Below are 23,157 nucleotides of genomic sequence, written 5' to 3' on the forward strand. Positions count from 1 at the left end.
AGAGCACGGCACCATTGTACACATGGGCCACCTTGCAGGTGGAGGCCATGATCAACCCTTCCAACCCAAGATCTAGACAATTTTGGACTGGGAGGCTCCAACAAACTAGAACAAGTAAGGGCATTCCTTGGCCGGACTGGGTACTACAGGAGGTTTGTGAAGGAATATGGCCCTACTGTGGCACCCCTAACAGAAGCCTCCCCCAAGAAACAACCAAAAAAGACAAACTGGACAGTGAGTTGCCGAAAGGCTTGTAAAATCCTGAAAGATGTACTGTATTAAGCACACATTCTCAAAGCTCCAGATTATATTAAGCAGTTCACTGTGCAGACAGATGCCGAACATAAGATAGGAGCAGTCCTATCACAGACCAACAATGATGGCCAGGACCAGCCTGCTACTTTCATTAGAAGGGTACTCCCCAGCGTTGGAGTGCTATTGAGAGGGAAGTTGTTGACTAGTCCCTGAAGAAGCTGAGACCATACTTGTTTGGTACTCCATTGTTCAAGCCGACCAGAGGCCTCTCAGATGGTTGATGCAAATGATAGGGGGGAAATCCTAAACTGTTACGGTGGTCCAGCTCCCTTCAGGGTATAGACTTTACAGTGGAACACAGGCCTGGGACTGATTATGCCAATGCAGATGGCCTTTCTGGGTTTTTCCACTTAGACAAGGAGGACTCTATTGGGAAAGGTTAGTCTCACTAAGGATAGACTCATTCCTTTTCACTGGGTGAGGGGGGCGGGGTGCGAGGGTGCAGGAAAGTGCCCCTTTTGGACATGGTCACCCCCACTTTTTTTGCCCACTGGTACTCAGGTTTACTGAGGTGCGCTGGATTTCTGCTAAAGAGGTCCCTAGTGCCAGTGCTCTTTCCTAAAAATGAGAAAAAAGTTCCAAATTGTACACAAGTGGGCCATCCTCTAGTACCTTTGCAAATTATACCCTAGGTTCAAAGGGCCTGGGTACTAGAGAGGGTCCCTAAACTCTGCAACATGTATTGTTCTAAGAAATTAGAGAGATACTCCTCATACCCCTAAAGGGACAAGGTGAATATCAATACACAAAGAAAGTTCCCTTTAGGTGTGATTATATATTTGAAAAACCCTTTGGTTTTGCTAATTTACGATTCAATACCCGTTCGTTTACCTAACCTACCCTGGGTGACGTACTCACACTCTCATAGCAGTATTTAACCTTCAACTCAAACCATGAATTACTCTTGTCAGCGTTTTTCAAGTATTTTAGTTATATCACACTTTTTATTTGAAATATAATTACAAAACCACTTCTATTGAATTCATATTACACATCAATATTCCTACAAATATTTATCCTTTGTAAAAACTACATTCACATACAACATCAACATATATATTATTCATTAAAAAACTTACCAAAAATATTTTTCGTATAAAATCAAATAAACATCTCAAATATCAAAAAAACTGTTGACGCAGAGTTTCAGTGGTTTTTCAAGTGGTTTACCCCATCTTCTTCAGGACAGATTATTCAATATACAAACTGTTCTTCATATTTTTACCGAATTATGGAGTCAATCTTTATACCTTCCGCTCGCTTTCTCCGCCTCACTCAGTACATATTCAGTGTAATTAGCATAGTTCTCCCAGTTTCAATGTCTATACGATATACGATATAGTTCTTGTTTTAGTTTCTTTTCCTTTTTTCATCTATATCGTGGTGTTCCTTGTTTCTTCTCTTCAACTCTACTTCGTCCAGACAATCTCAACAACCCGACTCAATGTGTAGCTGTGCATCCTCTAAAAGCTTTGGAGGGCCTCCACCATTTCACCAAGCTGTCAGGATCTCCCCTGAAGTTAAGGAGCCACTTCCTTGCACTGTGCAGGCACCAACAGCAGCGTCCGACTCACAGTTCTGCTGACCACTGGGACTACCAATGCAGCAGCCACCCAGGAGGAGGTCACCATGCTCCAGGAGATCAGATCCATCTCCCCATCAAGTGAGAAGATGCCAAGACCCACCGGAGCTGTTCTGCACCAATATCCAGGGTACCGGACCTCTTGCAGCAACCAACGCTTTTATGTAGTTTAATCCAGACTCCAACGCTTAAAATAAGGACCAGCCATCTAGGGATAGCAGCAATCCAAGAATCTGTGCATCCAAGAATCATGGGTGCCTTGACGTAGGAGCACCCAACGGCCAAAGCTAGCTGCACCTGAGCTTCACAGCCCGGATCTACGACAACTGACAGTGTTCCCTTGTTCCCAGGACCCCTCCCGACCAAGCGCCTTGTTGGGAGCTCCCTGACTTGTCACCGAGTCCCACTATGCAGTCTTTTTTCAGGTGCCCCACCTACACAAACTGCACTGTGCACAAAGCACCCGACCCATCTAACAGCGCTGCACCAGGGTAAGAGGTAAAAGTATACCACTGGTGTTTTTAGTGACCTTGCTTCCCGAGCACCCTACAACCTACAGGAGACCCCCAAGAACTAGCATTGGTCTTGAATTTCCTCTTAAGTGTGTGTCTCATTTGTTGACTCCATGTGTTCAACAATTAGCTACTGATAAGCCTAAAGTACTTGTCCACAGTACCACAAAAGACAGCATGTGGGATTATTACTTTTAACCCCTGTAAACCAATATCTGCATAGTGTCCTCTTACACTCGTACACTACATAGATAGCCAGCTTAGTACACTCTTCACTTACAATTCACCTGCACATGCCCAGCCATACTCCTATACCCGCACCACCCACTCAGACTATCACCACTCAACACAGTAAACAACAGAGTCTCAGCAAATGTTTGCAAGCACACCTTTCAACACCTGCTTTCTCAGCAAACATGCCATAGAACTAAGGGATCTCCTCAGCAGCAGCCTACCAGTTCTTCTCATCCTGGCGGAACCCAACACTGACTTCCGACATCGCTGTGGCCACCTAAGCAGGATACAAAATTGCACGCCAACACCATCTCCACAAACCAGTAGGAGGACTTGCAATTATCCACAAAGACAAAATTAAATGTGCTACAAGGAAAGACTCAAACACTTCCTTCATAGAACATATGCACTTCAGCCAACAAACAACAGCTTCACCCTGAAAGGAGCCCTAGCACATGGATCACAAAACATGTTCAGCAACCTCATCTCAGACTTCATTACTCCGCTCACCATCAACTCCAAGGATTTCATATTTCTCAGCAATCAAAATTTCCAAATGGGAGACTCAACCAATCCCTGCTTCACAGACTTCCTCAAGAGCCTGAACAGACCCAACATATATCGCAGGACACGCGCAGGATCGATTCTTCGCCACTGGCTCACATGGACCAACCACTCCATCATACACTTCCAAACTTCCACCCCGCAAGCCAAAACACCCACTAGCATCAACCTGTCCAGCTAAAACTGGAACACAATTGCAGTAGCTACCTGGCACAACACCTTGGAAACGGACCAACCCAACACCACTGACAACCTACACAAACATATCACCAACTTTAAATACTAGATCAAGATCTGTGCAGACTCACTCACACCCATCAAACTTTCCAGACAGTGCAGAACCACCAAACAGGCTAGCTGGTATGCAGACGGCCTCTGGGAATCCAATCTGTGAATCCAACCTCCACTGCAAACAGTTGGAAAGAAAATTGAGAACCAACCATGAAGCTGACACCAGAACTATGTACAAAGGTGCACCCAGGCACTACCACCATCTCTTGAGGGATACCAAGAGAAAAGCCTTAACCGAACGTAGTGAGGCGAGATCTAACAACTGCAAAGAGATCTTCTATATCGTCAAGGAGTTCACCACCCCAGAGGCCACTGTCACCTCCACCACACCATCTCAGGAACTCTGCAACAGCCTATTCAACTTCTTTCACAGCAAGACTGTAAACATCTACAGCAACAATCCAAATACATCTTTAAATGGATACCTAGGAACCCCAGACAAACTGTCACACAAGCCCTTTTTCACAAGCAGACTAGACTACAACAACGCACTCTATGCCGGAATCTCCAACCACCTCCTTCGCTGCCTCAAGATCATCCAAAATGCTGTGGCAAGAATCATCTTAGACCTGCCATGGCACTCACATATCACACCAAATTTCAGATAGCTCCACTGGCTCCCCACACATAAATGGTGGCAATGCAAACTCCTCACACACGCTTACAAGGTAGTGCACAACACAAGCTCAACGTACCTTATAAACCGCCTTTACCTCCATCAACCCACCAGACACCTGCATTCAGCCTCACTTTCACTCATATCCACAAATGCAAAGCAGGAGGAATGTAATTCTTTCACATTGCACCCAGAACCTGGAATAACCTCCCCCAGAGTCTCCTTCTCACTTCTTGAATTCCGCAAGAAGCTGAAGGCGTGGCTCTTCAACGAATTCTCCAAGACTGACTCACTACACCTTCAGGCTCACGCCCATGCCTGCTTCAGCGTCTGGATACCCCAACGGGTGATAATCCGCACTATACAAATCCACATAAAACATAACAGTAATATATTATCAATATGCCAAGGGGTGATGAAGGTTATAGAAGAGAATCATGAGAGAAAGAGATAGAAGGAGTTGGAGGACAAGCACACAGACAGGAGATAGGGAATAAAATACTTTCAGCTTTGGATGGTTAACAACAAAGAGTGTGGGATAGCATACAATGCTGAATGGATGAGACAGCTAGAGATGCAATTATTAAATTATGTATTCTTGGAAGCAAAAGATCTGAGCTGTCCTCATGGAAGGGACAAAACATGTAAACAAGGCGAGAAGAGAAGAAAAAGTGCTGTAGATGGAAAAAGGAAAACAGAGTACCTGTGAGCACCACAGCAGAGATGTGAAGAATCCCCTTACGTCCTAGGCACAAGACTGTATAATATCCATGGGAAAGTAAGCATAATGCCAAGAGTGTGCTTGACAACACAAAAAGAGAAGAGATTAGAACTGAAGGATCAAGAATTTAAAAAGCTGCAGACATACTAGAAAGGGAAAAGAGTAAGAACGGAGGAAGCAAGAGAAGCAATGTTGCAAGAATGCAGATGATGATGAAGAAAGCAGACTGAGGTAATGTGGTGTGGAGGAGGAGTTACAAAGTGAAATAGAAAAGATGGTGGTTGCCCAAGAAGGGAGGAAACAGAGGCTGCAGTGCCAGATGAAAACACGGAATACTCAAAAGAACAGCAACAGGTGTAATCCTGAAGGGGTAGCAAACTGCATGCAATGGTAAGATCAGAGTGCAGAAATGAAGCCTGAAGAGATGTGGGATAGTGCACAAGCAAAGACTTAAGTCATCAAAGTGAAAGAAATTTAAAAAAAATGTGGAAGCAGATGATTAAGCAGGGAATGAAGGTTGGTAAAAAGGAGCCAAGAGCACCAAGCTTTCAAAATATTGTCAAGAATTGACTGGCAAAAAATAAGAGTAACAAGTCAAAGTGTATATAGTTACACAAAAAGGTGACAGGCAGATATAGAGGTGCAAAATGCTATTGTCACTGCTGGTCCAGTAGTACAATAGCTATGAAAAATGAAGGAGGAAAAGTTACACAATGGCAGTTCTATTAAAGGAGAAAAAATGTGTTTCAGTTACTAATAGTATCTGAAAATTAAGCAAAAAAAATAAGCCAAGATAGTAGTAGCTTTATTACATACTGAATGAGCATTCCAGATGGCACTGAGATTTAGGGAGGCAGAAGGTGGTAGGAGAAAGAAAGAAAAGGGGCAACTAGGAGTGTAGGCAAGAAATATAGTCAGGCATTTTGAAAAGTGAAAAGACAGCTAGCAGCAGAAGAGGGGAACAAAGTAAGACAAAGAAAGTGATCTTTTTGATTCAAGAGTAATTGGAAAGAATAATGGTAACTGGGCAGAGAAACCAAACTTGGTCTGGCTCTTGTCAGTTTAGAAGTCGAAACAGGTATTGCCTGTGGCTCAGCATCCCTTTACATGAGTGTCTGGGTATAGTGTTCATTAAATGTAGCTGAGATACTGCAAAAGCTCAGTGAATGTATACTTAAGCGGAGAGGGGGAGGGCACCACAAACTGCACGGCCTGCCCAGTGAAGGCCATGACAAGGCAGCAGCCTTGCCTGCACAGCATTCCGAGGTCAGACCAGGCAGTGGATTGTTCAATGCAGTCTTTTCACCAACTCCTTGTACACACCTATGGGCATGGTTTAAAAGTGGGAAAGGCCATGGCTAACTGTGGGGCTAGATCACGGAAGCAACAGGTAAGAGTAGTAGTATTGGCTGCATTGGGTCCTTGTTCTAGAGCAGGAAGGGATTTTCAGGGTCTCTTGACTTACTCTTCCTAGCACATGCTTCAGTTTATCATGTCTCTTCTATTTATTAGAAGACATAATTTCACCATCTAATGCTTAAACTTAAACATACAAAATTATGATTAGTAAAAGAAAACACTTTTTAAAATCCAATGGAGCCACATCACTTTTTAAATCCTGACTGAAATGAGCTGCCTACTAGAATAATGCTAAATAAATAAACATAGTGTGTTGGAGGCACTGGTTATTACAATGGCATTCACTGGGAAAGCACAGACTCTCTATAATGCATTTCCTGCATTAGATGAACTGAAGCACCGCAACGCAATTTAGGAGAGGACCACAACCTCCAAAAGGTCACATTGGAGGCTCTGAAGGTAAGCTCACCAACTAAAATGATCCAATATGAGATTTGGCCTCAGCCATTCACTGTATGCCATATAGACAGTGCTTAATTTGAAGAAGAAAACAAAATGTGCTAGGGCCCTTGTCAGGCGGCCACTGCAGCTTGCAGCACCTATTTCCTCTTCCAACGCTGACAATGACAGTACCAACACAACTACTAACGTTCACACTCCAACAAGTGCGACAATTCAACTATTTCAGGTCTCCAAAGTTAGAAGAATGGCTTGGGTAGCAGATATCTGTCATGTTTAGTGTATATTAAATTATTAAATAATAGTTGTTGTGCTCATCTTTAAGTTAGACAAACAGTGCCACCATGTGTCAGACTGTCATAAGTGCCAGTGTTGACACTTAAGTGCTGGTGTCCAGTACTGGAAACTACTGGCTCAAATAAAACACCGCATATAGGGCCTGGCACTATGCTGCATCACGGTGATGGTTTACTTTCGTAGATCTACATCTAATACTGGAAGCCTTTTCAGATCATAAAAAAACCTGTAATGTGTAAGATTTGTTTCTTTCTTCTCACTGATTATTATCATACAAAACATACTTTTTCATCTAACAAGCCAGCTTTCTGTTTCGCTGACACAATAGTAGCCTAATGATAACATATTAGTGACATTCTTGACATATTTCTAGTTATTCCTGGTATGACGATATTTTTTCTTGACTTACTGTGATCATTAAGACATAATTGTGGCTATTCATTGCACAATAGAGGCCTTTATATAATCATCCTATTCGTACCACAGTGTTCACATTTCTTACATAATTCTAGCTCTCCCTGGCATAATACTGGTTCAAGAAAATCCCTGGGTATGGGGGATATAATCTTTTTATGTACTGCAGTACAAAGGAGCACATAATGAAAACCACAACCAATAACTGGGGGGATAACTGTTAATAAAAAAAATGAAAAGGTAACATTTTGGGACAACAATAGCAGACTAATCATGAAAATTAGAGGTTTATATTTAGGAGAAATTGAACATATTTTTTGATGTAACTTGTCTGTAATTGATCAAAAACGTGTGTTTCCATAAACATGTCTGGATACTAAACAGGGACAATAATGATATTTAAAATTGATATTTTAGAGTACTTCAAGTTGAACTCAGGAAGCTTATTTAAAGCATATCATGAAAGTATTATGATATTTCACTAATTACCCTTAGGAACTGCTGGGTTTTTATACAGTTTCGGGGAAAATTGTGCTGCAAAATGCACTTTTAGGCCTGTTTCATTCAAAATGTTCATAGGCAGGGAGAACAACGGGAGGAAGGGGGTTTAAACTATCTGACTCCCACAAGGCGAAATAAGACTCAGCAAGTACATCTTAGTGTGAATACTTAACATTTTAAAAGATCTCTGGTCTCTCCTGCTATCTGTCCAAACATGGTTATGTTTTATGCTCTTTTATCACAGAACATCCTGCTTCTGTGAGCTTTTTAGCAAAACTAGAACACTGTAATATACATTAATTTGTTTATTATACTACTCATACAGTAATAAAATGATCATACTTGTAGTTTATCAAAAGGCTCCTTATCTTCTCTGCTTCACGGTAGGCAAGATTAGATCCAGTATGTAAATAGACAACATCAGCATGAAGTATCTGGTCTAAAAAACACAATGCAATTAGTTAGAGAGTTTGTCAGATACAAAGTGAGGCTTATTGAGTGGAATAAATAGATATGTAAAACTCAAATAGAGGATTATGCATTTTCCTCACAACAATGATGTCTTCTAAAGTATTAAAGCTCATACTGGCTTAGCCTGACATGGGGTTACACTCAAAATACAAGCAGCTGATCCATAGTTCCTAATAATGGGGACTATTACAAAGCAATTCTGATATGTATGGGTAACAATTTAAATAAGTAACACCCCTTTCACTGTCCATAGCCATTACACAGATATTCAGCTTTCAGCGTACCATGAGCAACGGGCCTCCACTTCTCCTATACCCACAGCAGACCACCTACAAAACAAATGTTTCCCCAAACCTATAAATTATCCCCAGTTAGCGAAGGCATCATCTAAATCTAATAATTAAGATGAGAAAGTTGAACTGAATTCTATTCAACACACCAGACCACTGGACAACTTAGGGGAAATGAGAGTGGTATCTTTAAGAGAGTTAAAATACTTTATCGATTGCTGTAAGATAAAAACTGCTCACCTAGTCAATTCTTGACTGCAGCAGGGCATTGACTATGGTGACACTGACAATGTAGTCTAGAAACGGAATTGTGGTTGGTTTCCCTTAAGTAATGGAAGCTGGAGCTAGAGATATTGGCAACTTGAGACTTCAAGGAGCAGTTGCGATCAAGGCAATAACGCAGGTGCCACGCTGCCTTAGGAAAGGTACAGCAGGTATCCATATATGAGGTTAGTTTATAGATGCCCAGACTGAAGAGCTGATGTTGTGTCAACATAATCTCGGTTTTTGCTCGGCCCAATTTTAAAAATAACTTAACCGACAGCCACCACTGCACTGAAGCGCAACATGCAGTCAAGTGATCTGAATGATTCCGCAGCATGGGGGATTTTCCCAGCTAGCCAAACTAAACTGAAGCTGCACACGCGGTTTAAACTACAATACTATGTTTATTCAAAAAAATTATCCTTCATGTGCTTTGGTACTGTAAGCAGGTTGTCACTGGTTTAATAGAATATGGCACATTATTGTGTAGCGATCGTGAAGTGGAACAGTAAAAGCACGGCGAACACATGCATGCAGTCACGCAGGGAAGAGATATTGTGATTTGTTTTTGATACATTTTTCAAATAAACGTAGTATTCGTTTGGTGGTTGTGTTAAACAAAGTCGGTATGAGTGGCATAGCATGGGGTGCATGAAGGGGAAGAATGAGGTGTGGCAACAGCTCACACTGTTTGGACGTTGTGCAGCATTACAAGTTTTTCTGTTTTGCTATCAGATAAGTTGTTTTTTGCGTTTTTGCAGTGCCCCTATAGAAGAGCAGAGCATTCCGAAATGCATTGCGCCAATCACTGCAGTTCTTCCCACTCCTGGAATTAACACAGTCATTTACTATTCATACAAAATAACATTGTATATCAAATTAAGAAAATGAAAGATTACAATAAATAAAATATTGTTTAACATACGGATCACGTTGATGGCACTGACTTTGGCAGGAATTGGTGGCACATTACGGAATGAAGAAGTTTGAAGAATGAATATAAGTTCGATACAGCCTGTGGTCATCAGGCATTATAAAACATGGTGCTCCTTTGAACTACTCAAAGCAAACGCGTACCACCTTGTTCATCTCAGGAATGTGCATAGTGAATTTTAGCAAACTACATAGGGCCTGGCAGCTCTCTTATCAGTGGTAAATGAATAGTTATTTACCTCTTGGCTTAAAAATACGAGGCATGTAACGTCTTTGAAAGAGTAATAGGGTACAAACGCTTTTGCAGGGTGTTCAAGGGGGAAAACGGGGTGACCCCATTAAAGTCTATCAAGGCAGTTTGTTTGTAAGGTGGTTGAATACTAGTAAAAAAGGGTAGCATGCATGAAATGTGGGTTGCTTGACAGATATGCTGTGTGATATACTTCAAGTTCAAAAATCCTAAAAAATGCTGTAACAATGCCTGGATGATGTAATCAGTTATGTCATTTAACATGTCATGAGTGATGTAACATATGGGGGCATAAGCAGTGAATGAGGGAGTGAAAGGTATAGTTCGTTCACTAAACTATAACTGCCAAATTATAGTGCTTTTTCAATTTTTTAAATATTATCTTACTTCAGCAACCTTACTACAACGTAAATTTTAACATTTGCAGCCTTCAGCATTGTGCAGCAGTGGTTTGGCACTGCACTCAGCCCTCTGTAGGTGGCCAATTCCAATGCATTATATCTCTGACCTGCACAATGACAGTTGGCAGCAGAGTCTAGTCTGGGACCATACATGTTACTGGAACTACAGTACCACATGGATGGCCTCACTGGGTACTGCGGTACAAGGTAATCGTACTATGGCACGGGCAACCCAAAATATATATATTTTTTTGTTTAACTTAAGGAATGGTCTCCTAGGGGCCCCTCGCCCCAAACCTACATGGCCCTGTGTCAGGATGCACCCATCCTACCCCCTTAAGTTGTCTTGAAAACTTTCCAAGACCCAGGGACAGAGCCATGTAATGGTGGGTGCAACATTTTCTTCAGGATTGAGGCCAAACAATCAGATCCTAAGGTACCAGAACAGATACCGCAGTAATAAAACAACCAACAGGAGCTAAAGTCCCTTACCGAACCAGAATTGGCTTTATTTTTAAGTTCTTAAGTGCTACCCGACTCCCACCGCACCAACCGTCCAGATATACCTAACTTTTTCTTATGGTTAAACCCTTCATGTATCTCTTTAAATGCTAATTTCTTAAAAAACGGTCCACAGATATAGACCAAATCACAAAACGCATGCTTTCTGAGTATTGTTCTACATTTTTTCCAGTTTGGTAGAATTCTATTGAGCAGTTTTTTCTGTATGGGACAGCAAAGTTTCATATGGTAATTAACATGGGCAACAGCACATTAGTGACATCCTCTCGTTTTTTTGTGCCCCCTGCTAGACAGATCGGCACAAAACTTTCCATGAAGGAGCCATAGTAGATGCCATTTTTTGAAGGCTTTATACAGATTTGTCACACTAGACCAAAGTTATTAGCAAAACAAAAAATACCATTCCTATGGAAACTCTGACCTAACAAATACTTATTTTTGGTTATTGGTTTACCTGACTCCGGGGCTTACAGGTAAGAGCTCTACACCTATACCAAGTATTCAACAGTGCATAAAAATATGATGTAATAAAAATAAATAAAATACAGCCACATAAAGCATGGGGCAATGAACCAGCCCACTTCAAGCATTGCCTAACTTTACTGTGAGTGATGGCATTATGCCCTTTCACAAGCAGCACACTTGTAAACATAGTTTCATTGAGTGCCAGGGACTATTATGCAATAGGCGCTTTTTAAGACCCAAATAATTTTTTGTTTTTATCATTTTTTTAGATTGGTAAGGACTTCAACAATAAAGTTTTACAAACACCATGACAAAACAAATTCACTGACAATCCAAAAGACTAGTGGTCAACGCCACACCTATAGGCTTTGCAAATGCTGTCTTTATAATGCTTCTCCCACCGTTAGCCATATTTGATACACTTCAGGATCAATGTAACTGGGTAGGTATAAAGCCATGGATTTAAGATCATACACTAGTCATCTGATGAATCTTGAGCACTTCTCGCAAGACGATACATTTTAAAATTTTACTTAAAAATTGTCCTAGATTTAATGGTTTTTAGTAGTGTTGGTTATGAAATGTCTACTAATGTGTGTGTTTTATTTTACATTAAGAACGTATTGTTGATAGGTTTTCGTTGTCTCAGCTCTATGGGACTTTTACAAATGAGCTACACTGAGAAATACAATGTTATCAAACGTTTTACTGACAATACATAATGAAAAATAAACTGAAAGAAAAATAAATAAAATAAATTCAGCTCTGATCTTGTTAAAGGCCCTGAATATAGACAAGCGTCACAAAAGGGCAACAGAAAGTGGAGCTAAGGGAAGTAACATATATTCAAATAAAACAACAGTTTTGAAAAAGAGACAAAAATGGGAAAACTCAGTAGGAGCAGCAACAGTGTTTGCATACCATTTGCTCACCGTACAAGTAATAGAGCAGATAGGTTAAAACGTGATGATATGTAGAAAGGATAACACATGAAGCATCATCTTTAAAACCATACTTTAAATTTATCTGAAGGTGGTATTAAATTGCTTACTTGTCGGAGAGATCAGTGCTAGTTTACATCCATGCTTATATCCCGGATCGACTCCCATCAAAGTGCGCCCTCTGACAGGGGCAGCGAGAAGCAATTGACGAAGGTTTCTTCCAAACATCATTATGGACTCCTTCTCCGCATCAGAAGTTAACTTCGATCTTATAAAGAGAGAAAATGTGACATATATGAAAAATTTCACTTACACAGTGTACATCTGTTCGTGGCATGTAGTGCTGCAGATTCACATGCTATGCATAGCTCTTCCGACATCTAGTGTTGGGCTCGGAGTCTTACAAGTTGTTTTTCTTCGAAGAAGTCTTTTCGGAGTCATGGGATCGAGTGACTCCACCTCTCAGTTTCAGGGCGCATGGGCATCGACTCCATTGTTAGATTGTTTTCCCGCAAAGGGTGAAGGAAGGAGTGATAGAGTATAGGAATACAAAGAGATGTCCATGCAAATGTAAATGTATATAGATATGTAGAAATGTAAAAATTAAACAACTACAGGCTTCCGGGAAGGAGGGAGGGTGCATGTGAATCTGCAGCACTACATGCCACGACAGATGTACACTGGGTAAGTGCCATTTTCCGTTCAATGGCATGTGTAGCTGTAGATACACATGCTATGCATAGACTAGAAAGCAGTTAGTCCTCTCAAAAAGTGGTGGCTAGCCTGTAGGAGTTGAAGTTGTTTGAAATAATGTCCTTAAGACAGCTTGGCATACAGTGGCTTGTTGCTGAGAGAAAACATCAACACAGTAGTGTTTTGTAAATGTATGGGGAGTTGACCAATGGACTGCTTTACATATCTCAACCATTGGTATGTTCCCTAAAACTGCCATTGATGCACCCTTCTTTCTTGTAGAATGTGCTTTAGGAGTGATCAGAAGGTGTCTTTTTGCTTTTATGTAGCATGTTTGTATGCATCTAACAATCCATCTTGCTAAACCTTGTTTTGATATAGGATTGCCTTTATGTGGTTCTTGGAAAGCAACGAAAAGTTGTCTTGTTTTTCTAAAATCTTTAGTTCTATCTATATAGTACACAAGAGCTCTTTTGAGATCTAGGGTATGAAGAGCTCTTTTGAGATCTGGGGTATGAAGAGCTCTTTCTGCCACAGAGTCTGGCTTTGGAAAGAATACTGGCAAGTCCACTGTTTGGTTGATGTGAAAAGGAGATACTACTTTTGCTAGAAATTTTGGATTTGTTACAACTTTATGTATGTGCACTTGGAAAAAAGGTTCCCAAGAGTGAACGCTTGTATCTCACTAACTCTTCTTGAAGAGGTAATAGCTACAAGGAAGGCGACTTTCCATGTTAGGAATTGTATTCGACAAGAGTGCATGGGTTCAATAGATGGTCCCATGAGTAAGTACTATATTTAAATTCCACCATGGAACAGGTGGTGTTGTAGGTGGAATAATGGGTCTTAATCCTTCCATGAAAGCTTTAATCGCAGGAACTCTGAATAGAGAAGTGTGCTGAATATTCTGTAAGTATGCAGATATTGCAGTTAGGTGTATTTTGATGGATGAAAAAGCCACTTTTCTGCAAATGAAGTAAGTAGCATACAATATGTTGTATAGAAGCTGTAAGTAGATCAATGTTTTTAGATTGGCAATAGGAAACACATCTTTTCCACTTGTTTGCCTAGCATTGTCTAGTAGCAGGTTTACGTGTTTGTTTAATTACTTCCAGACATTCTGGTCGAAGCTTTAGATTACCAAATTCTATGACTTCAGGAGGCAAATAGCTAGATTGAGTGCATTGGGGTTTGGATGCCTGATTTGACCTTTGTTCTGTGTTAACAGAGCTGGTCTGTTTGGGAGTTTGGAATGTGGTACTACAGACAGATCTAGAAGTGTTGTGTACCAATGCTGGCGTGCCCATTTTGGTGCTATGAGTATCATGGTGAGTGACATTTGACATAGTTTGCTGACCAGAAAGGGAAAGAGTGGGAGAGGGGGGAAAAGCGTAAGCAAATATCCCTGACCAATTGATCCATAGAACATTGCCCTTGGATAGGGGATGTGGGTGTTTGGATGCGAAGTTTGGTCATTTTGCATTTTCGCTTGTTGCGAATAGATCTATGTCTGGTGTTCCCCACTTTCGAAAGTACTTTTAAAGTACCTAGGAGTGAATCTCCCATTCGTGTGTTTGTTGGTGATTTCTGCTTAGGAGGTCTGCCAGCTGATTGTCTATCCCTGGAATGTATTGTGCTAATAGATGAATGTGACTGTGAATTGCCCATTTCCATATTGTTTGGGCTAGTAGGGACAGTTGAGATGAATGTGTCCTGCCTTGTTTGTTGAGGTAATACATGGTTGTCATGTTGTCTGTTCTTATGAGAACATTCTTCTGTTTGAGAAGAGGTTGAAACGCTTTTAGGGCAAGAAATACAGCTAATAGTTATAGGTGGTTTATGTGAAGCTGTTTCTGTTTGGCATCCCATTGCCCTTGAATGGTCTGATTGTTGAGGTGAGCTCCCCAACCGATCATTGATGCGTCTGTTGTGATTATGGTCTGAGGCACAGGGTCTTGAAATGACCGCCCCTTCATTAGATTGCTGCGATTCTACCATTGAAGGGACATATGTGTTTGGTAGTCGATCAACACTAGATCTTGAAGTTGACCGTGTGCCTGAGACCACTGTTGTGAGAGGCACTGTTGTATGGGCCTCATGTTTAGTCTTGTATGTAGGACTTTATCTATGCAAGATGTCATAATTCCTAGAATCTTCATGATAAATCTCACAGTGTATTGTTGATTTGGTTGTATGAGTGGTATGCAATTTTGGAAAGCTTGTATCCTTTGTTTATTTGGATAAGCTAGGGCTTGTTGAGTATTTAGGATAGCACCTAGGTAAAGTTGTACCTGTGCTGGTTGAAGGTGTGATTTTTGGTCATTTAGAGTGAATCCTATGGTGTGCAAGGTTTCTATCACATAAATGAGTGTGTTGTAGGCATTGTGTAAAATTGCTTGATTTTATTACCCAATCGTCTAGATATGGAAAGACATGGATGTGTTGTCTTGTTAAGTAGGTTGCTACTACTGGTAGACACTTTGTGAATACTGTTGGAGCTGTTGTTATGCCAAATGGCAAAATCTTGAACTGGTAGTGTTTTCCTGCTATTACAAACCTGAGGTATTTTTTGTGTGCTGGATGGATGGGTATGTGGAAATAAGCATCTTTGAGGTCTAAAGCAGTCATGTAATTTTGTTTTTGTAATAGTGGAATAACATCTTGCAGAGTTACCATGTGAAAATGTTCTGACAGGATGTATAGACGGAGGGGTCTGAGGTCCAAGATGGGCCTGAGGGTGGGGTCTTTTCTGGGAATGAGGAAGTATAGGGAGTATACTACTGTTCCTTGTTGAGAATGTGGAACCAATTCTATTGCTTGTTTTGATAGTAGAGATTGTACCTCTTGTTGTAACAGAACGGTGTGTTCTGGGGACAATTGTGATATTGAGGTGGAATGTTTGGAGGGGTGGAGATTAATTCTAGGCAATAGCCATTGCAGATAATTAATAATACCCAATTGTCTGTGGTAATATTTTTCCAATGAAAGTGGAATTGCTGTAGTCTTCCCCCCACAGGAGATGTGTGGAGAGGAAGAGAGGGAAGGAAGTCACTGTTTAGGTTGTGTTGTGGTCTGCTTAGCGGTTTGGAATTTACCTCTGTTCCTGAAATATTGTCCTCTATAGGATCCTCTAAACCCCCCTCTTTGATATTGGGTTTGTTGTCCATGCTTTGTTTGGGAGGTGGAAGTATCTGAGGATTGTGGCTTAATACTTCCTCTAAACTGTGGTCTGCGAAAGAAGCCTCTATATGGGGTGGTGTATAAAGCGCCCATTGCTTTCACAGTATCTGAGTCCTTCCTCAGTTTTTTTAATAGTGGTGTCTACTTCTGGACCAAAGAGGAGATTCTTGTCAAAAGGCATATTAAGTACTGCCTGTTGAATTTCTGGTTTAGAAACCAGAGGAGCGTAGCCATGCATGTCTTCTAATTGTGATGGCAGTATTTACACCACTTGCAGCTGTATCAGCAGCATCGAGGGCAGATCTTATTTGATTATTCCTGATAGCTTGTCCCTCTTCCACCACTTGTTGTGCTCTTTTTTGATGCTCCTTTGGGAGATGCTGTATAAGATCTTGCATTTTGTCCCAATGGGCCCTGTCATACCTGGCTAGAAGTGACTGAGAATTTGCAATTCTCCACTGATTTGCTGCTTGTGTGGCAACTCTTTTTCCAGCTGCATCAAATTTTCTACTCTCCTTATCAGGAGGCGGTGCGTCTCCTGAAGCCCTTTTCCTTGCCGCACTGACTGCTACTGAGTCTGGAGGGACCTGATGAGTGATGTTATCTGGGTCAGTAGGGGCAGGCTTATAGTTTTTATTAATTCTAGGGGTGATGATCCTAGCTTTGACAGGTTCATTAAAAATTTGGTCTGCATGTTTAACCATTCCTGGTAACATTGGGAGACACTGGTATCTGGAATGAGTAGAAGACATGGTATTAAATAAAAAGTCTTTGTCTAATGGCTCAGAATGCATGACTGCTCTATGATAAGCTGCTGCCCTAGATATTACTTGGGTGTATGCAGTGGTGTCTTCTGGAGAAGGTTTTGATGGATAAATGTCTGGATCACTGTCCGGGATGGGATCAGGGTTATAGAGGTTCCATGAGTCTGCTGTAGCTCCATGTGAGTATAAAGAATGTGTTGGAGAAGGCAGTGGTGGTGGGCTATTCTGAGGTGAGAAAGAGAGCTGTGGAGATTGGGGAGGAGAAGTATTGAGAGGTAGTGGCTACTCCTTTTGTTTTTGCACCATTGTTGGTGGTTACCCAGAGTCTAATCCTTTGAATTTTTTTCTGCAGGGGTGTAGGGGCAGACGTACTCACATGCTGGTCAGTTGTGATGGGTCTGTCATCTTCTGATTCCTGTTCGGAGTCTGTGTCTCGGATGGAGACTGCTGTCTGAGCCTGCTCTTCCTCCATGACGTGGAGATGTTTGCTGCTTTTCAACGCCATTTTGAGTCTTCGGGCACTGCGATCTCTCAGGGTCTTCTTTGATCCAAATGATCGACAGGCCTCACAATCTTCCTCCCGATGGTCTGGAGAAAGGCACAAATTACAAACCTACTGTTGGTCTGTATAGGGGTACTTCGTATGGCACCGAGGGCAGAATCAGAATAGAGTCCGATCCATCAGGCTTTCCACGTGGTAGGCTCGAACAGGCCGAGTTGAGCACACACGCCCTAAAGGGCGAAATTAAGGTTACAACGGTATTACCGGTTCGATGCTAGATGGGAAACACGATAGAAACAATACCGACAAAGAAGGTTTTCTGAGGTTTTCCGAATTGAAATCTCGGAACGAGAGGATACACGTCCGAACCCAACCGCGGAAAGAAAACAATCTAACAATGGAGTCTATGCCCATGCGCACTGAAACCGAGAGGAGGAGTCACTCGATCCTGTGACGCCGAAAAGACTTCTTAGAAGAAAAACAACTTGTAACACTCTGAGCTCAACACCAGATGTCGGAAGAGCTACGCATAGCATGTGTATCTGCAGCTATATATATATATATATATATATATATATATATATATATATATATATATATATATATATATATATATATATATACACACACACACACACATACATACACAAGACTATCATGTTTCTCAGCATAAAACAAAACATTAGCCATTTGGGTGCACTCATTAGTCTCATTCTGACTTTGGGCGATACAGCGATACAACAACGGTAGTTTACATTAAACGAAAGAAAATAGTTGCGTAAAAGGAGATGCGTGATAAAAAATATATTCCTTTTATCACATATTAATTGCTTCACTGAAGAGTAAATAAGAGTTGGCAATGCCATCCGTTTTGAATTTTTCTTTATTAGAGACACTTGAAAGCTTGCGTTATAAATGGAAGTGGTGGTTCATGAGTACCAATTGCCAATAGTTATTTTAAGCTTATTTCACACTTGTGGTGAAGGTTGCACTACAGCTGTGTTTATGTCAGTGCTATTGTAGTGAAGCATGTTGAATGTGTTCTCCTGGCACCACAGTTGAAAGAGGAGTACACTATCCAAGGAGAAGGGTGTAGACCACGAGTAAGGCTGCAGCCCAGGGTCTAGGTGAACAGATTACGATGGAGCAGTACAGGGAGGGAGGGAGCAGCAAAGGGTTGGGAGGAGAAGCACAACGGCATGGGAGAGAGCTGCTGGAGCGTCACAGGGCTCGGGTGTCCAAATGCAGGCTTCGAGTGAGGTATAGAAGTGCTACACTGGGGCTGTGGAGTAGCATAAGATCAGACAAAGGTGGAGTAGAAGTAAACGGTTTGAGGGAGGTAGAGCAGCACAAGGTCTAGAGGAGGTGGGGTAATGCGAGGTGTGGTGGGGCAAAGCAGCAGAGGGTGTGGATGGTTGTAGTAGAACAGGTTAAGAAAGAAGTGGAGCAGTCCCTTGTCTTTTAAGATGGATCAGCATAATGTTCATGGGAGTGGAACACTGCTAGTTAACTACTAAATAAATCTTCACAAGTGTGAGAAAGTGCCTCTTTTTTGTCTGCTCACCCTCACTGTTACTCTGGGCCCGAGGACACTTGTAAGCAAGTCCCGGTGCATGTGCTCTGACCCCTAAAATATGATGAAAATAGTTCGAAAGTTGCCTTTTCCCAATTGTCGTATTTAACGTTCCCGCAAGGCCTTAATATATATGGTGTCCAAAACTACACCCATGGCTTAGAAAGTTAAATGTCACCTATGGACTAGAGCACTACTGTGCCATCCTCTAGTATGACAAGAAAAACTTGACTCCAGGCTTATCACTGTAGCCGGACTGCTACAGTTTTTCAAAATGCAGCCCGGTCTGTAAAAATGGCCCTTTTAACACGAAAAAAACTCTCTTTTAAATACTAATAAATCACCCTATGTAGGCCCTTTAGCCGAAAAGGCAGGGCGCATGGTATTTAAAAGTAGAGCATGTGGAAATCTAAAGTTAAGATGTCCTTCTAGTGGCTAGCTTCCATAAGTAATTTTCACCGTATGAAGCCAAGCTGGAGCACAGGGATAGAGAAACAATAGGAAGCAATATTTAATATTAATTCTGTTATCTCAAGAGAGGTACGAGATAGCAAACTAAAGGGCTATTTTTATTTCTTATTAAAAGTCTAAGTTAATGCTGGTTTGTTTATTGATAAATAATCAAGAAAGTTCACTTTTCACTACCTGAAGCTCCTGGAGGGTATTTTACATTAGCCCTCCAACTGTCATCTAGCTGTGAATAGCCCTAACGAGGTGTGAAACTGCTCCGGGAGCAGAGACAATGGTCGGGGTGTGGGCAGGTGTTTTCGTTCCCCTGGCTAGGCCTGCTCTCACTTGGACCAAGGACAAAGTAGTGAACCTCAAGAGTCAATTAGCTGCCTTCCTGCTTGGTTACAGGTACAAAATAAGCTACAAGAGACCTTTTTTCCTCAAGTGCCCAAATGACCAGTGCCAACTGAACCTGGCCATGGTGGCCTCTGCTGGAGTGAATCTTCACCCCCAAGTGCTGTTCCTGAGGCCCATGTACCCTTGGATGTGTCTAAATGGACTTTGCCTATCATCTCTGAAGAGCTGAGGCTTAGACATTGTTTGGAATTCAAGACCTCTGGAGGACCAGGACAATCTGCCAATGGTGCAACTCCCTATGGCGTAACCTTGCCAGGCTGAATAAATAAGTTTACCCCTGCTTGTCCACTGCAGCAAATCCTTAACAGGAGGACCTCAGTGAAAAGCTACCTGGAGTTGTGAAGCCCTCTTCAGACAGAGCCCATAGCACTGCCCAGCTAGGGGATTTCAAGCTTAGAAAAAGAGATTAAGCCTGAAGATAAAAATCTTGAACGGGCAAAGGTGCCAAACGTTTCCAGCCAAAAAGAGGACTTAACTGGAGGCATAGCTAAAATGTCATCTTTGAGATTTTCCCCGTCAACACCAACAACTTTGCCTGACACCTATCCAACAGTCATGGAGCCCTCCTTGGATAAAGCCTGCTACATTGCGTCCCTGAAGGGCTTTGACTTCCATTTTTGAAGTTAAGTTCAAAAGTAAAACCACTGACAGGGTCCGTCACAGTCAGTCTTAAATGACGCAAAGATCGCTGTCTATCGCTGCTAGCTGCCCCGCATTAGAACTTAGTGCTTTTTTGCCGATATTTTACTTCCAAAATTCACACCTCCAGATCCATTAACTGGGTTTGTTGTCATTGTGGTGTCTTTTTGTTTATTAAATTAGTCTCTATGTTTATAAATTGGAGTGGGATTTTATGTTATGGAGATTTGTTGAGTGCACTTGTCACCCCTGAGGGTATTTAGGCACATGAGAAGGTTTGTAGGTCAAGCAAGAGTAGGTGTGGGTCATCCAATAGAGATATGAGGGATTAGTTGAAGAGTCTTCAGCTTCTGCATGTTTCCAGTTGACCAGGAAGGTTCCACGTTTGATGGATGTGTTGATGATGGATATGAGCATGGAGCTGATCGTGGATCCTCCTACTTTATTTGTAGGACCTATAACGAAGTACACCCAAAAAGCACTGTAAAGAAACTATCAAAGTTGAACGATGTTCAAAATCAAAGGTGCTAGTACCCCTAGGCATCCTGCAAACACATACACTCTTATGGTGTGCTACAACTAAAAAAAAAAAAAAAGTAGCTCAGAAAACGCAACCAGTGTAAGGACAATGAGCAAGTAAGCAGCACTTGGGCCATGCTCCAGGGGAGGGACAAACATATGAAGAGGAAGTGAAGACAGAATACGCTGACTAAAGAGAAGCCAGGAAATGCGAGTGACAATGATGCTATGGTACGCAATTGATTAACTCTAATCCCCCTTGTAAGTAAACAAAGTGTCTCACAAGCAACAGCGCATGTGCTGTTTCAGGTGAAACATAAATACAAACCATTTTATTCCTGGCACTAGCTGACCCATGCTGTAACTTTGTTAGAAAGTAAACATTCTCAAACATATTGTTGTTATTGAAGTATATAATTTCAAACAAACTATTCAGTTTACCTATATTCTCTACAGAGAAGAGGATAAATAAGGCGCTTATATGAATCTTCAACAGAACTACGTAGCATGTTCATGAACTCGGGTCTTGCATATTGCTTCGGTCTCCACCTGCGGTAGAAAAAACAGCAATTAAACAAGCGAGCATAGGCAACAAAAATTTAAAATATATACACCTGTTAGCAAGGCAATCAAAGGAGAAATGTATTAAGTGGCCAGAACCATCTATATTTCATTGTTGATTTAACTTACAAAAAACAATAAAAACATCTGTAGAAATATTCACATATAAATGCATGTTAATACAAAAAGCATGTTGAACCAAGATATATAACATCCTCAAAAGTGACATGAATAAAAAAGTAAATGAAAGCTTTACACTACCATAGGGTACACCAAATTAAGCAACTTAACAATTGAAAAAATAACTTGGGAGTGGCTACCACAGCGTATACAAATGGACACCAAGAAACAAAGTCCTTTTAACGTGTTAGTGCAACACAGTCTCTCAAGGAAACGCTGTCAACTAATCATTAAGCACTATTGTCCAAGGGAGAGAAGAGCATTCCAAGGTAGTAACTGACTGGCATTAGCTCTGGGCCATACTCCACCCAGGTCAATAACTAGCATTGAGTGCCCTCCCTCTTCGGTTATATTGTCAATATATACCAGACCATTAAAATGTGGGCTGAAATTCACATAACTGTTTATTATGTGTTTTTCACTGGGCTATTTAACTCCTTCTGTGCCTTGGACGAGATGATCTCGTCCAAGGCTACAGTTCCCCTGTGCCTTGGACGAGATCATCTCGTCCTAGGCACAGGGGAACTTGGGGGCGCGCTAGCGCGCCCCCCGTGCACCCCCCTTCCACCCCCCAGGCGGGGATGGAAGGGGAAGACCTTCCCCTTCCACCCCCGCCCCCCCCCCACGGCAATCCGATGATGTCAGAGCGCGCGCAGCGCGCTGACGTCATCTAGTGTTGCCGGCGCGCTGGAAGCCATTTGCTTCCAGCGCGTCTTCGGAGCAGGAGCTCAAAGGTGAGTCCTCTCCGTTTTTGGGGGGCGGGGGGGTTGAGAAAACAGACACGGTGGGAAAGGAAAGGGTTTTTCCTTTCCCCCTGTGTCTGTTTTCTCAAGATTCCTGCTCCACGATCGCGGGCAGGGCCCGCGATCGTGGAGCAGGAATCTCCACTAGCCACCAGGGATTTTCTTTGTGGCTAAATTTGGGGGCGACCCCTTGGGCAAGGGTCGCCCCCCCCGGGGGCAATTTTTATTTGGATTTCGCCCCCCCCGGGGGCAGATCGGCCGTTTTTTCGGCAGATCTGCCCCCAGGGGGGGGCGAAAACCACTAGACACCAGGGATATATTTTTTTATGTTTGTTTTTGGGGGCGACCCCTTGGGCAAGGGTCGCCCCCCCGGGGGCAATTTTTATTTGTATTTCGCCCCCCCCCCGGGGGCAGATCGGCCGTTTTTTCGGCGGATCTGCCCCCAGGGGGGGGGGGCGAAAACCACTAGACACCAGGGATAACCTTTTTTATGTGTGTTTTTGGGGGCGACCCCTTGGGCAAGGGTCGCCCCCC

General features: G+C 42.1%; 1 protein-coding gene across 2 annotated transcripts in view; it reads right to left on the reverse strand.

Annotated features, from left to right (window-relative positions):
- SRBD1 (S1 RNA binding domain 1) overlaps positions 1–23,157 on the reverse strand; it is a 759,215-nt gene that overhangs the window by 459,764 nt on the left and 276,294 nt on the right. For both annotated transcript variants that reach the window (XM_069234013.1, XM_069234012.1), the window contains exons 12-14: positions 21,581–21,688; positions 12,513–12,670; positions 8,208–8,304 (exon numbers count right to left, since the gene is read on the reverse strand). In XM_069234013.1, the coding sequence (XP_069090114.1) occupies positions 8,208–8,304; positions 12,513–12,670; positions 21,581–21,688 (363 nt within the window). The remainder of the gene's footprint in view (positions 1–8,207; positions 8,305–12,512; positions 12,671–21,580; positions 21,689–23,157) is intronic.

Source organism: Pleurodeles waltl, chromosome 5 (assembly GCF_031143425.1).
Source record: "Pleurodeles waltl isolate 20211129_DDA chromosome 5, aPleWal1.hap1.20221129, whole genome shotgun sequence".
In the NCBI taxonomy this organism is placed as follows: domain Eukaryota; kingdom Metazoa; phylum Chordata; class Amphibia; order Caudata; family Salamandridae; genus Pleurodeles; species Pleurodeles waltl.